Source organism: Penicillium samsonianum, assembly GCF_028829775.1.
Source record: "Penicillium samsonianum strain IBT 33392 chromosome Unknown utg000007l_segment0_segment0, whole genome shotgun sequence".
Lineage (NCBI taxonomy): Eukaryota > Fungi > Ascomycota > Eurotiomycetes > Eurotiales > Aspergillaceae > Penicillium > Penicillium samsonianum.
This window is the reverse complement of record NW_026643265.1, coordinates 3,573,144-3,584,912: the sequence shown is the minus strand read 5'-3', so window position 1 is coordinate 3,584,912 and position 11,769 is coordinate 3,573,144. Positions and strand designations below refer to the sequence as shown.

The 11,769-nt window shown below is 50.4% G+C and overlaps 6 protein-coding genes across 6 annotated transcripts; 2 read left to right on the top strand and 4 right to left on the bottom strand.

Moving 5' to 3' along the window:
- Nucleotides 1-46: 46 nt before the first annotated feature.
- Nucleotides 47-1,388, bottom strand: N7471_012197 (holocytochrome c synthase CYC3). Its single transcript, XM_057284916.1, has 3 exons — nucleotides 1,283-1,388; nucleotides 565-1,226; nucleotides 47-506 (listed from the first exon to the last, which is right to left on the bottom strand). Exons 1-3 carry the CDS (start codon nucleotides 1,358-1,360, stop codon nucleotides 257-259), a joined length of 990 nt encoding a protein of 329 aa, XP_057131182.1. The 5' UTR covers nucleotides 1,361-1,388; the 3' UTR covers nucleotides 47-256.
- A 277-nt stretch (nucleotides 1,389-1,665) lies between these two features.
- Nucleotides 1,666-3,882, bottom strand: N7471_012196 (uncharacterized protein; the record flags this gene model as incomplete). The annotated part of the gene is made up of 5 exons (XM_057284915.1): nucleotides 1,666-2,464; nucleotides 2,522-2,646; nucleotides 2,707-2,972; nucleotides 3,116-3,583; nucleotides 3,831-3,882. The coding sequence occupies 5 exons, from the start codon at nucleotides 3,880-3,882 to the stop codon at nucleotides 1,666-1,668; spliced, it is 1,710 nt and encodes a 569-aa protein (XP_057131181.1).
- A 718-nt stretch (nucleotides 3,883-4,600) lies between these two features.
- On the bottom strand, nucleotides 4,601-5,560 carry N7471_012195 (ubiquitin-conjugating enzyme E2; the record flags this gene model as incomplete). The annotated part of the gene is made up of 3 exons (XM_057284914.1): nucleotides 4,601-5,324; nucleotides 5,390-5,469; nucleotides 5,534-5,560. The coding sequence occupies 3 exons, from the start codon at nucleotides 5,558-5,560 to the stop codon at nucleotides 4,601-4,603; spliced, it is 831 nt and encodes a 276-aa protein (XP_057131180.1).
- Nucleotides 5,561-5,818: 258 nt separating this feature from the next.
- Nucleotides 5,819-7,574, top strand: sam50 (SAM complex subunit SAM50; the record flags this gene model as incomplete). The annotated part of the gene is made up of 4 exons (XM_057284913.1): nucleotides 5,819-5,851; nucleotides 5,929-6,045; nucleotides 6,130-6,316; nucleotides 6,370-7,574. 4 exons carry the CDS (start codon nucleotides 5,819-5,821, stop codon nucleotides 7,572-7,574), a joined length of 1,542 nt encoding a protein of 513 aa, XP_057131179.1.
- A 343-nt stretch (nucleotides 7,575-7,917) lies between these two features.
- On the top strand, nucleotides 7,918-9,022 carry N7471_012193 (transporter YIP1; the record flags this gene model as incomplete). Its single annotated transcript, XM_057284912.1, has 2 exons — nucleotides 7,918-8,265; nucleotides 8,420-9,022. 2 exons carry the CDS (start codon nucleotides 7,918-7,920, stop codon nucleotides 9,020-9,022), a joined length of 951 nt encoding a protein of 316 aa, XP_057131178.1.
- A 274-nt stretch (nucleotides 9,023-9,296) lies between these two features.
- Nucleotides 9,297-11,597, bottom strand: N7471_012192 (putative ubiquitin fusion degradation protein (Ufd1); the record flags this gene model as incomplete). Its single annotated transcript, XM_057284911.1, has 1 exon — nucleotides 9,297-11,597. The coding sequence occupies one exon, from the start codon at nucleotides 11,595-11,597 to the stop codon at nucleotides 9,297-9,299; it is 2,301 nt and encodes a 766-aa protein (XP_057131177.1).
- Nucleotides 11,598-11,769: the final 172 nt, after the last annotated feature.

Genomic DNA, 11,769 nt, shown 5'->3' with positions numbered 1-11,769 from the left:
CTGCGAGCATAACATGAGATTTCTAAGTGTTTTGGGGGAAAAAGTAAAATTAACGCAAAGTTATCATTATCATGTGTCTATTTTCATAGACGAACGGAGAAAGACCGAGGTTGTGATATAAGACAAGAGGGAAGAAGATAAACATCGTACAAGCACAAGCGAAGATAAGCAATGGAACGCCAGCGCCATGCCTTCGAATAATTACAGAGTGGAGTGAAGAAGCAGACAGCTTAGTTGTTGTAACTGTCAAGCACTCTTAGCGTGAGGCCTGTTCACGAACAGATGCGCCGCTAGCCCTCCACCAGACATCACCTCCCCACCTCATTAAGCGCTCAACAGCGGCCGTCGGTGTATCTAACGCAGGGCGGATATCAAGGTGGAAGACAGGCAGTCCGTGGGGATCTGGATCCCCAGAGTAGTAATCGATCACGTATCGAACTTCCTTCGGGCCCGAAGGTGTCTGGCGGACGACATACCAATCGTGACGGTCAAATGGAGGGCTTGTCCTGTTGGAATTGGAGTCAGCATTTTGCCTAGTGTAAATACCGTGAAGACAGTTCTTACTCAAACTTGCTTGGGTACGCCCAGCTCAGTGCCTGGTATATCTGTGCCTTAGGTGACCACTCTTGCGGCCGACCCTGGAACCGGAGTAGACGAGGCTCAGAGGTCGAATCGAATTTACCATTCTCGTCTGCATAGGTCAAGTCCATGCTCAGGTTTTCCTCGCCGCGGCGGCAGTGTTCCCATCCAGACTTGAGACCCTTGGCGAATACACGCTCCCATCCCACGATTTCGTCCCAGGCGCCTTCGTTCAGGAAGTTGTGCACTGCAACCATCGACTCCACCGCATCCTGGGGTGTGTCTGTGTGTCCTTTGCGCAGCATGGCGTTGTACATTTGTTGCGGGGACGGATACTCCCAGTTGCCTTCGCCATCGCCTCTTGGGATTGAAGAGCCTTCACGCTCAACAGGAAGGTCAACGGTTTGATTAGCGGCTCGCTCTTGGGAGATAGACGAGAACATGTAGTTCAGGGGATTAAGCTTTGAGAGGGTTGAGGGCTGCGCCGCGGTGTCGGTGGGTTGCTGCGGTGTTTGCGCCGGTGTTGATTTCGGGGCCGAATAAAAGGGAGAATCTTTCGATTTCATGGGGCAGCTGCTGGGGAGTTCAGTAGCAGGTGTTGGCGAGGGTGAAGCCTTCGAGCCCGATTCATGCATCGGGCATCCCGGCTTTAGATAAGAGTCAGTCTAGATGATCAAAGCTGTACAGTATACGCAAAACGAACCGGAGGAGATGCGTTTGAGGACGCATGTGGGATCGAGACTGCGGAAGCCTGCGGAGTGTCTGCCCAGAACCAACCCATTTTGAAGTATGAAGCAAATAAATTTTATGGTAAGATCCAAGGCGAAAGCGAACGCGATAAAAGACCGGAGAAAGCGGACTTTTTTTGATGACATAAAGCTGCCACGTGATAGGCCGAGCCTAGCTGTAAACAAGTCACATTGGTCTAGAGGGTTTTATACTTCATCTTTTGATATCTTTTTGGTTAGTTATGTTGTATATACTTCACGAAATATCTTTCTTTTGCAATTTTTTTCTCTTTTTGCATATTACTACTATTACTGCTGGTTTTGCCGTGCAAAATATACAAGTGCCCATAATTGAGAGCTAAGTAAGGGAGAGAGCACTCGTCCCAAGAAGAGATGAGAATTCCAATTCCTCCGACTCGGATATCACAAACCCAGTCATCGCTTCGTCCCAGATAGAGCGCCAATTCAAGCTGTCCAAAGCTGCAACAAAGAAAAAATCGCCCATAAGTTTCGAAATTTGCTCCCACGACTGCCATCCACATATCATTGCGACACGGGCCAGCCGTTCCACAAACCATTGTCTTTCAGGCTGTCCTAGGGCACCTTGGGCTCCGACGAACAATGCCCAAACATAAAGTCCAAAGTTTTGATTTGGTAATCCCACAAGAAGAGACAATTTGTAGCTATCCAACGCTGTCTTGAGGTGTTTCGTAAGGGCTCGACCCAACCCAGATGATGAAGGCGAGACAATCAGAAAATGATTGAGATAACAAATAGAAGCCACTCGAGTGACTGCTTCAATCGGATGAAGATTGGGCTCTGGATTGGGGGAACCTTCTGCATAGATATAGCTGAGAAGTTGATGCTCTGCTTCGCAGTTGAGGATGCGGAAAAAGTCTTGGTCACCAGGTTTAATCACTGTAGGATTTGTCTGATAAGTGATGCTAAAGAATACCATGTCACGAAGCACGCTTATAATTTTCAATAAGGAGGGACTGAGGAATGTATTGGCAGAAAATCCCGTGCCTAGTCTGTTGAGAGGAGACGAAGCCAGTGGTCTGATTCGCTGTTGGATCTCCGAAGGGATTGGCTGTGCATCCCAAGTTAATGGAAAAACAGGTCTGGTCATTAGGCCCGAGGCGGCTTTGATGTCGGTTCTATCTCATCAACCGTAAGCGGAACTCAGTAGAGAGGTGAGCCGAAAACACACGTACGTGATGATGGCAGACAACATAGAGGAAGAACGAATACTCTCATCTGTTATTCCACCTCGCAGATCAACCATACTTTTAAGCCCTGTTAAGTGAGTATGGACCTCGCTGAACTCTCCGATAATTAGCTGTGGGATGTTAGCAACACTGCAAGACTGCAACCCGAGATTCACGAACAGAATCCATACCGAGCCAGTGAGGAGGTTGATTATGGTATCAAACGCCTCATTGCTGAGTCTGCGACGCGGATCCCGTACTTTTGCGCTCATCTCTTGAATGGACTTTGCTCTCATCATACAATAGTCAGGGTCGTTGGTAAGCACCGAGTCCCAATTACCCGATCGCTGGCTTGCGAGAACGGCCCGATGGGCAGCGCACATGCTCATCAACCCAAAGAAACTACCCGGATCCGAGAATGAGGATCGAACCATTAGTTCCATCTCTTGGTTTGAATCTTTGCTCGTGTTCGGAAAAGTCATCGGTACAAATATGGTTTTCCCTTCGCCCTGTAGTCAGCTCTAGTTCTGGGGAGGCCCATGCAGCATGAACACCTAAAACGACCAGAACAATTGAAAACGCTGAATGAGTAATACTTACAATAGTACACCAAGCGGGCAACCATCGAAGGAAGCTCACTGGTACCGGGCAGCGTAAAGAAAGGATCAAGAAACCATGATGTAGGTGGATTAGGATTTGAATGGAGAGGCAAAGGATAACCAGCACACCACCTGACAGGACGCCCACGATAAATTGAGGTAAAACAGTCTCCAGAGTCTGTGTCTAGTAAGGAAGACGAAGCAGAGGAGTGAGGTGAAGCCCTCAACGTCAGTCTTTGTTCATTTGATTCATCAACGGCAGCCTTGGAAGCATCGGATTGCCCGCGATTCTGTCTGGAGGTTCGTTTCAACCCAGCGAGTCTCTCACGTCGGCGTACATCGCGCATAACATGAGAGCGAATAGCCTTGCGTGCATTGACATCTTTAATTCTCTTGGAGGTCAAGTCATCGTCGTGATCGATGAATGTAAAGGAAGGCCGATCCAGCGGCGCAGGTTTGGCCTTGGGTTCTAGTCGGGTACTTCAGTCCAAGCTCTTGACAATCGAGGGGGACCTCTTTGGTGCAATTCTAACGCTGCTGACTGATGGGGAAATATATAGACAAATACGAAACAAAGAGCAATATCACTCGAAATTGATGCGAATATGACCTCAAAACAGAGAAAAAAACCCAAAAAAGAGCCAACAGAATTCGGGGCTCAGTAAGGCCATGTTCCCCAGCCAATATCAAGTATATCAAAACTAGAAAGCACTGACCTGAATGGGTATGCCGAGGCGAACCAAAGGTGAAAGGCTGCAGATGATCCATCCGAAGGCCAAGGCAAGTTCGGAATGCAAAGGAAGAGAGGCAAAACACAGAAGACAAACCAATAAAGCAAGTGGATGGCAGACTATGCAGTTGGGTGAAGGCGGATTTAGAAGAGAAAAGGAGTGTAGTTACGCTGCCAATGCGGGGGGGCGAGCACAAGCCCGATTCAGCTCTAATCGTCTGGGATGATCCGGTGCTCAACGGTGTAACATATATTTGGAATAATAAAAGGTTCCTCATGTCCCTGGTTATACATAGAAAAGTCCGTCTGCACAAAGTATGCTTTTCCCCCCCTTTTTCTGCCGTCTAGCTAACAAACTGAGAAGGGGGAGACAATATCTATGAAAGCAGACATCTGAAAAGACTAACTGAGAAGAATCCGAAAAGACCACCAAAAACGACCACCAAAAAAGACATCTACAAAGACATCTAAAAGACCATCTGAGAAGACTACCATAAAAGACTACCAAAAAGACTACCAAAAAGACTCGACACGGCCGCCCAAGCGGCCGACTATTCTTGTATTCAATAACTCTGGACTTCATTGTCTTGGAGAAACCCCCCTTCCCCCCCCCCCCAGGGCACCCGAATAATGCTTGCGAACCCGCTAAGGACAGGACAACGACAACAACAACAAAAAAAAAAAAAAAAAAGCCTAGGTTAAAAAATGAAGACAAAGGGTATTCTAACATATTAAAAAAAAAAAACCAGTTCAGCCTCATGCTCGCATATCACTCAATAGTCGTGAGATCAGTGCATAGCCAAAGAAGACAGCAACACAGATCCAGATTCGGTTTCGTCCGGCCCAGCCTTGACCAGCCTCTCTCGCAACGTGTCCACCGTCCACGACAGAACCAATTCCAGGAGCACTACCATTGGGTCGTCGGCGTAAAGCACTTGTCTCTGGGGAACACTTGGTGGGCGCATCGGGATCAGGCAAAATCTGGCCGGTGGTGGAATCAATGCGATGCTCTTTCATCCAAGCCCAATTTTCCTGGTTGAGTTCAGGCCATTCTGTGCGGAACTTCAAGCCTCCATCTCCCGCCTTGACGTTGTTGATACCCTTAGAAGTTCGAGTGACGCCGGCAGTGGCGCTGACATGAGAACCTCCTCCGGTCGAGTTCCACCACCGAGATCGCGCGGCAAGCACTCTGCGCTCACTTTCTGAACCACTGACACTTCCCGTGGTCATTTCTTCACTGGTCATGAAAGAGAGAAGACCGATGAGAATGGTCGAGACTTCCCAGGCGGGATTGAAGGATTTCGGGTGGAAGTCACTGATGCTTAGACAGAGTCGAGTGGAAGGTTGGAATCGGCCACTGGGTGTGTGCATACGGATGGCGGGAGGAGCGAATGGGTACTCGGGAGGGAATATCAATGTACCCCAATACTGTCCATTTTCATAAGGAGTCCCCGGAGGCCCAGTAAGGATGTAATGCCATCTAGCGCAGGTTAGCATGGGAGTGCTGCGGCAAGGCGGCAATGCGAGGGGATGTATATCACTTACTCAAGGATGTTGGTCTCAGATGGATGGGTCACAATAAATGGTGTGGGATCTTTTTGGATATTTTGGTATTCACGAGTGAGCTATAGTGAGTATTGTTAGACACTATCCATGGATAACCGATTGGCCTGAGGTCTGGCCACTTACCCGTTTGAAAGCCGCTTTTGTCGCCATCTTTGGTGATATGAGCAGAAGCAAGAGACTTCACAAAGCAAAACAGGAGGACAACTCGGGTATTTTATGAGCACCGAGAAAACGAAACCTAGGAAAGAAAATGAACAGTGAAAGAAGTTGAGGAGTCAAAGGTGGATTGTCGCAATCAGGCGCTCACGTTCACCGGGTCACGTGCTGGTTCCATATCTTGCGGGTTCGGCACGCGCACCCCGATCTATTCCCCGGAGGCCGAAAGTTCTGGCCATTGCAGCCGCAAAAATGTCTTCCTCTTTTGCTGAAGGAGACGAGAGTGTTAGTACATATCTCAGGCAGCTTATGAACTGCCTGGATGCTTAGTTGACACTCTACTGACTTCTATTCGCTCCTAGGTCTTCGAGCGTTTGCAACAGCGAGCAGACCCCAAGGTGTTGGAAGAGCAACAGCAGGCCGTGAACGAGCGTATGCAAGCTATTTACCAAAAGGCCCAGAATCGACTTGCTGAATTGGTATGGACTTCATATCCTAGAAGCCGATGACAGGCAATTCGCATTTATTTGCGGAGTTCCCCGGCTGATCGCGAAATCTATTAGATCGACGAAAACTCGACCTTGCCGTGCACCATCTCCTCTGTTCAAGTCACCAGTGCCCCCCATACCCGACGAAGTTTCCTTGAGCGCAACTTGAGCCCGCTTTTGAGTGCAAACAAGGGTCGGCCCTATACACTGTCCGAAGCGTTGCGGGAAGTGTCGGCTACCGCAGATAAACTTGGACGTTTCGGTATGAGATGACGGGATAATAATAATGATGGGTGCCTACTAACATCATTTCAGATATATTCCACCAGCCTATTTCGGTCTACTTGGATGAGTCGCAAGGCCAAAATGGCATGCGCAACATCGATGTCCATCTGGCGACGCGGGAGAAGTCCCGCGTGCTGATGAAGACTGGAACAGACTTGGGAAATGCTGAGGGCTCAGCCTACGGTAATCTTCTCTGGCGCAATGTCTTTGGTGGCGCCGAGACTTTGAACTTGAACGCTTCGCTCGGTACCCGCACACGGTCCGCTTACCAGGCTGCATTCGAGACTCCGATTTTGGGTGATCCCGATTTCCGCCTAGAAATTGGCGGTATTGCAAGCTCTACCCAGAAGTCTTGGGCAAGCCACGAAGAGGTTCTCAAGGGTGGCTGGAGCAAGCTCCGATGGATGTCCAAATCAGGCCACCGTCACGAATTTGGATACAACGGTTTCTGGAGACAGCTTACTGGCCTTGCGGAGAACGCCTCCCCTACAGTCCGCGCAGACGCAGGTGACAGCGTGAAGAGCAGCATTTTCCATAGCTGGGTTAATGATCAACGGGACAATGCCCTTCTGCCATCTCGTGGTTACTATGCCAAAGCCTTCAACGAGCTGGCTGGATTTGGCCCGCTCAAGGGCGACGTCTCTTTCTGGAAATCGGAAATTGAGACACAAGGTGCCATCCCTATTCCGATCCCAGGAATCAAGGGTGACAGCGGCGTCAGCCTCACCACTGGATTCCGTGCCGGTCTTCTCTACCCTCTTGGACTGGAGTCCAACCCCCGCCCTCAACTTTCCCGTGTCAATGACCGCTTCCAGCTTGGAGGACCTACTGATGTCCGTGGATTCCGCCTCTGCGGTCTCGGTCCTCGGGAGGGCGTTGATTCACTAGGCGGTGATGTGTACGCCGCCGGAAGCGCCAATCTGCTGTTCCCGCTTCCCCGACTTGGTGCTGAGAAACCCGTGCGGTTCCAGGCCTTCTTGAACGGTGGCCGCTTGCTTTCTCTGCAAACCTCACAGAAAGGCACTCCTACTACTAATGGCGAGGTGCAGGATGCCTTAGGCTCAACTCTCTCTGAACTACAAAGCGGACTGCCTAGTGTCGCAGCTGGCTTCGGTATTGTGTATGCTCACCCTGTCGCTCGCTTCGAGCTCAACTTCTCCTTGCCACTGGCGTTGCGAAAGGGCGAAGAAGGCCGCAAAGGGCTCCAGCTGGGTATCGGTATCAATTTCCTGTAAACATTGCCAAGTAGATTCCTTACGGGTTCAACCATACCTTATACATTGTTTTACCAATTCCAATCAAGCTTAGATTAATGTTGCCATTAAGACATCGTCTACCCTACATTTGAATGTACTAACTAGTTCACTAGTTCGTACCTAGGTACATATGTAGTTTGCTGGGCCCGGGCCCCGGGCCGATTGACGCTTAGTCATCCAACATCATTGAGGCCATTTGGAGCTTTGAAGCTCTACAACAATCTACACCTTAGCCAGTCGCTACTCTCCAAGAACCCCAAGCACGTCCTACGTCAGAACAGGAACTATCGTTCTTCCGCTCTTTACGCCGTCAGTCGCGGCAATGGCCCAATACTATCCACAACAGCAGGGCTACGCCCCCCAGGGCTCCGCACCACAGAATCTCCAGTTCTTCCCCTCGTCCTACTCCTCGGTTTCCGGTCACACAACCCCCTCACAAGCATCTTATGGTGCCGGATTTGGCGGAGCTCCCAATCCCTCCACGCAGGCTTACCCTGCCGGTAGTGGGTATGGGGGCTTTGGGTCCCCGGCCGCTGGCGTCAGTGGACGGATGGGCGAACAGGGCGGCCTGAGGACCGGTTGGTTGGCTGCATTTGGGACGGAGGGGTATGATGGTGAACCACCGTTGCTTGAGGAGTTGGGCGTCAACTTTGAACATATTCGGACAAAGGTTAGTGTGGATTGATTTTATATTAGGCGCGTTCAGCAGACGTGGGGTCTGGGTCTTGCGGGTGGCTTGTTTTTTTACCCCGGGTTTAATTGGATTGTAGTTCTGCTCAGCAGTGAATGCCTCAACATTGGATTCTGACGGTTTCATTCTCTAGACTCTGACTGTTCTGAATCCCTTCGCCTCTATCGATAATCACCTTATGGATGATAGCGATCTCTACGGAGCTTTGCTCTACATCGTCCTGTATGGCACTTTCCTTCTCCTCTCAGGCAAGGTGTTCTACGGCTATATCTACGGCGTCGCCGTTTTCGGCACCGTCGCTTTGCATCTGATCCTCAGCCTCATGTCTCCCGCTCTCGACACCGTCCCAACTCCCAACGCCGCCGACCCTACCAACTACAACCCCCACCACAAACCCTCCATGTCCGGTGCCTCGGCCGCGGGCCACTTCTCTGCTACTCTGACCTTCCCGCGCTCCGCTAGCGTGTTGGGCTACTGCTTCCTTCCTTTGGTGCTTACCAGTCTCATTGGTATCCTGATTCCCATGGACACCATGTTCGGTTATCTCCTGACCATTGCCGCTGTTGGCTGGTGCACATACAGTTCGTCGGGGATGTTCTGCGCTGTGGCACGCATGAGTGGCATGAGGGGTCTCGTGGCATATCCGTTGGCTCTGTTCTATGTCGTTTTTGGAATTATGGGTATCTTCTCTTCGCGCGGCACCGGCTCGCTGGCCGCGAAGACGGGTGCGGCTTGAAAAGGTTGGGCTTTGGTTGATACACGTTCTCTGTCTATGCATTGCATGGATGGTCCCTTAGGCTAGTGGCTGCGATGTCTAGGGTCTTAATTTTAGGCCAGCCTTTGCATCTTAATCATGACTATTATGAAATTCCAGCTGTGTTTATACATCATTCATTATGCATTATTAGGTTCGTCTGTCTTCTCAATGGTAAGCTTTGTAGTCCTTCACTTGATGCAAAACAAGCCCATGTTCTCACATCAAATCATATCTAAATAAACACCTAGAAGGATCATGTACTCGTTGCGCCCTGAGTTGGTGCCCATTTAGATAGCCACTCTCTCGCCTTCTCCAAATCGCCACCCGCGGCTTCGGCTGCTGCAATACACCATGGTAGATCATAAACTTTGTCATTCCCTTCAGTGCTCTCTGCTGCAATCAACTCTGCGAGATTGCGACGGTGTTGACTTGTTTCATCAGCACAGAGGTATAAAGGCGCCGTGTTAGGCACATCCGGCTGGGTGTTGAGAGCTTCGACAAGAGGTCGTGTCAACTTCATGATTTCCACCACACTCATCGCGGCTGGAGGAGCAGAGGCAGGCGCCATTTTCTGTTTTGCCGTTTTGCAATACTCATTCTGGCACCAGGGCTTGCCACATCCGGTCATCATCTGAGAGAGATATCGGCGTTCAATGCGACGACGCAGTGCTTTGCCCTCTGGATCGTGCGTGTCCACATAGAGCGGTCCAAAACAGAAACTGCAGAGGCCAACAGACTCATTTCCGGCTTTGTTCAATGTCCTGCCGCAATTTCTGTTCATGCATATACGCGGTGCGGGTCGAGAAAAGCGCTCCAGGTCATGGTGACGAAGATGGGTGTTCATGTCTCGTAATCGGATAATCTTATTACACAGATGGCATTCGGTGGTGCGCCCTCCATCTACCAGTTCGTGCGGAGTGAGGCCGGAGAGCATAACCTCGGGGTCGCGGAAATCTGGGTCAGAATCGCCTTTCTGTGGCACGAGAAGATGGCAGAATTGACAGAGAATCAACTTTCCAGGACAATCTGTAGTACGATGTTGCGCAAGACTAGGGAGTCCTTCAAAATCCCCGGCACAGTCTGTGCATTTGTGTGTTTGGTGAAAGATAGCGTCATGTTTTTCTTTGCTTGGGGCATCATTGCCATGGCCGGAGTCGTGTGGACAGTGCCAGTGGTCTTGCCACTCTGGAGACCGCTTTTGGAAGACATTCTGGCACTGTGGACATAATATATTATTGCGGAGACAGAAGTTCTCGTGGAGAACTAGTGTCCGTTCAGGAACCCATTGTTGACAGTTCTTACACTGCACATCGCCAGGCTCATGGGACGCTTTCGTCTCATTATGATTGACCGATGAGTCCAATAGATTCACTGTGATCCGCAGGTGGTATTGCGATGGTGACTGCTGCTGTGGATCAGACGATTCACTGCTTACAGGGTCGGCGTGAACTGCTATATAGAGGGCCTCGGCGTCTTCTAGAACCACATTTGTAGGCCGAAGATCGAATTTCTTGGGCGATTGGCTCGAGAAATCCCCCAAGGCATGCATGTCTGATCTCGGACGACTTCTTTGGCGAGTAGAAAAGGGACTAGCAAAAAGACTCACTTCCGGGTTGTCCGTAGTAAGCTCAATCTGAATAGTGTCCTGGCGGTTCCAATCTCGAAGCTCATAATCCACATATTCCCCAGGCAATACTTGGGCAGTGACATCTTCTCCAATGCTGAGGATACCACCGATCGAACTGCCGCTAGTTGTACCCGGCGCACGTGAAGCCTTTTCCAATCTCTTCTGTAGCGTTTCTCGGGCCTGTTCCTCTGACAATGCGACAATGTCAACTTCAAGATCTGTATCCACCACGCATATTCCTTCGCCTTCGGGAAACACCTTATCCACCAAGAACCTGAATGACTCGGTACGGGTACCCGGGACTGTCAGAAGCTCGCCCGTCGTGAGGGTCGTAAAGTTGTCCCGCAAGTATCTTTCCAGAAGAGCCTTCCAGTCTTCAGGATCGTATCCGGCTTCCAGCGGACGGAGGCGAACATAGGTGCCCTTGGGTAGTTGCTTCGCATGTACTGTGACCGCAGGGCCAGTCCGTGGTGAGGATTCCCTTTCTATTTGGGGCCCCGCCAGGTCTCGTGGTTCGCCATTTTCGCTCAAGAATTCTTCATCCTTGATATCGAGTGAGTCTCTGAGCAATGTACTCAGTGCGACTTCATTTTCTTCAGCGGAGAACTCCCGAATGCCCGCATAGATGAACCGGCCATTCAGAGGATTGACAATACGGAAGATTAACGGGTGAGGTAGTTGCTGCTGACGTTGCTCGACCTCTTGGCGGGCACGCGATTCGGCGGCGAAGGTATGGTGGTTGAAGGGATCGAATGACGAAGTAAGTATACGAGAATTCCCGGAGGGGACAGCTTGAAGCGGAGCGGCGGCTAGCAGCTGTTCGAGCGCAGATTGCGGTAGAGTGATTTTGTCGCCGGTTAGTCGAGGCGCCCGCTCTGGCGATGCGACGAGTAGCTGGGATGACCAGACTAAAGTATCTTGAGCCATGATGGATATTGATAATCATTGGAGAGAGAATGGCATTCTTTAATATGAATATTCCAAGGCGGCGGGAACAGACAGCAATAGCGGCAAAGGCGACAAAAGTCTATTCTCCATACTTTAAGTCCACCGCTTCTCTCTCCGCCTATTGTATAGCCGATGGGGGAGTTGATAGATC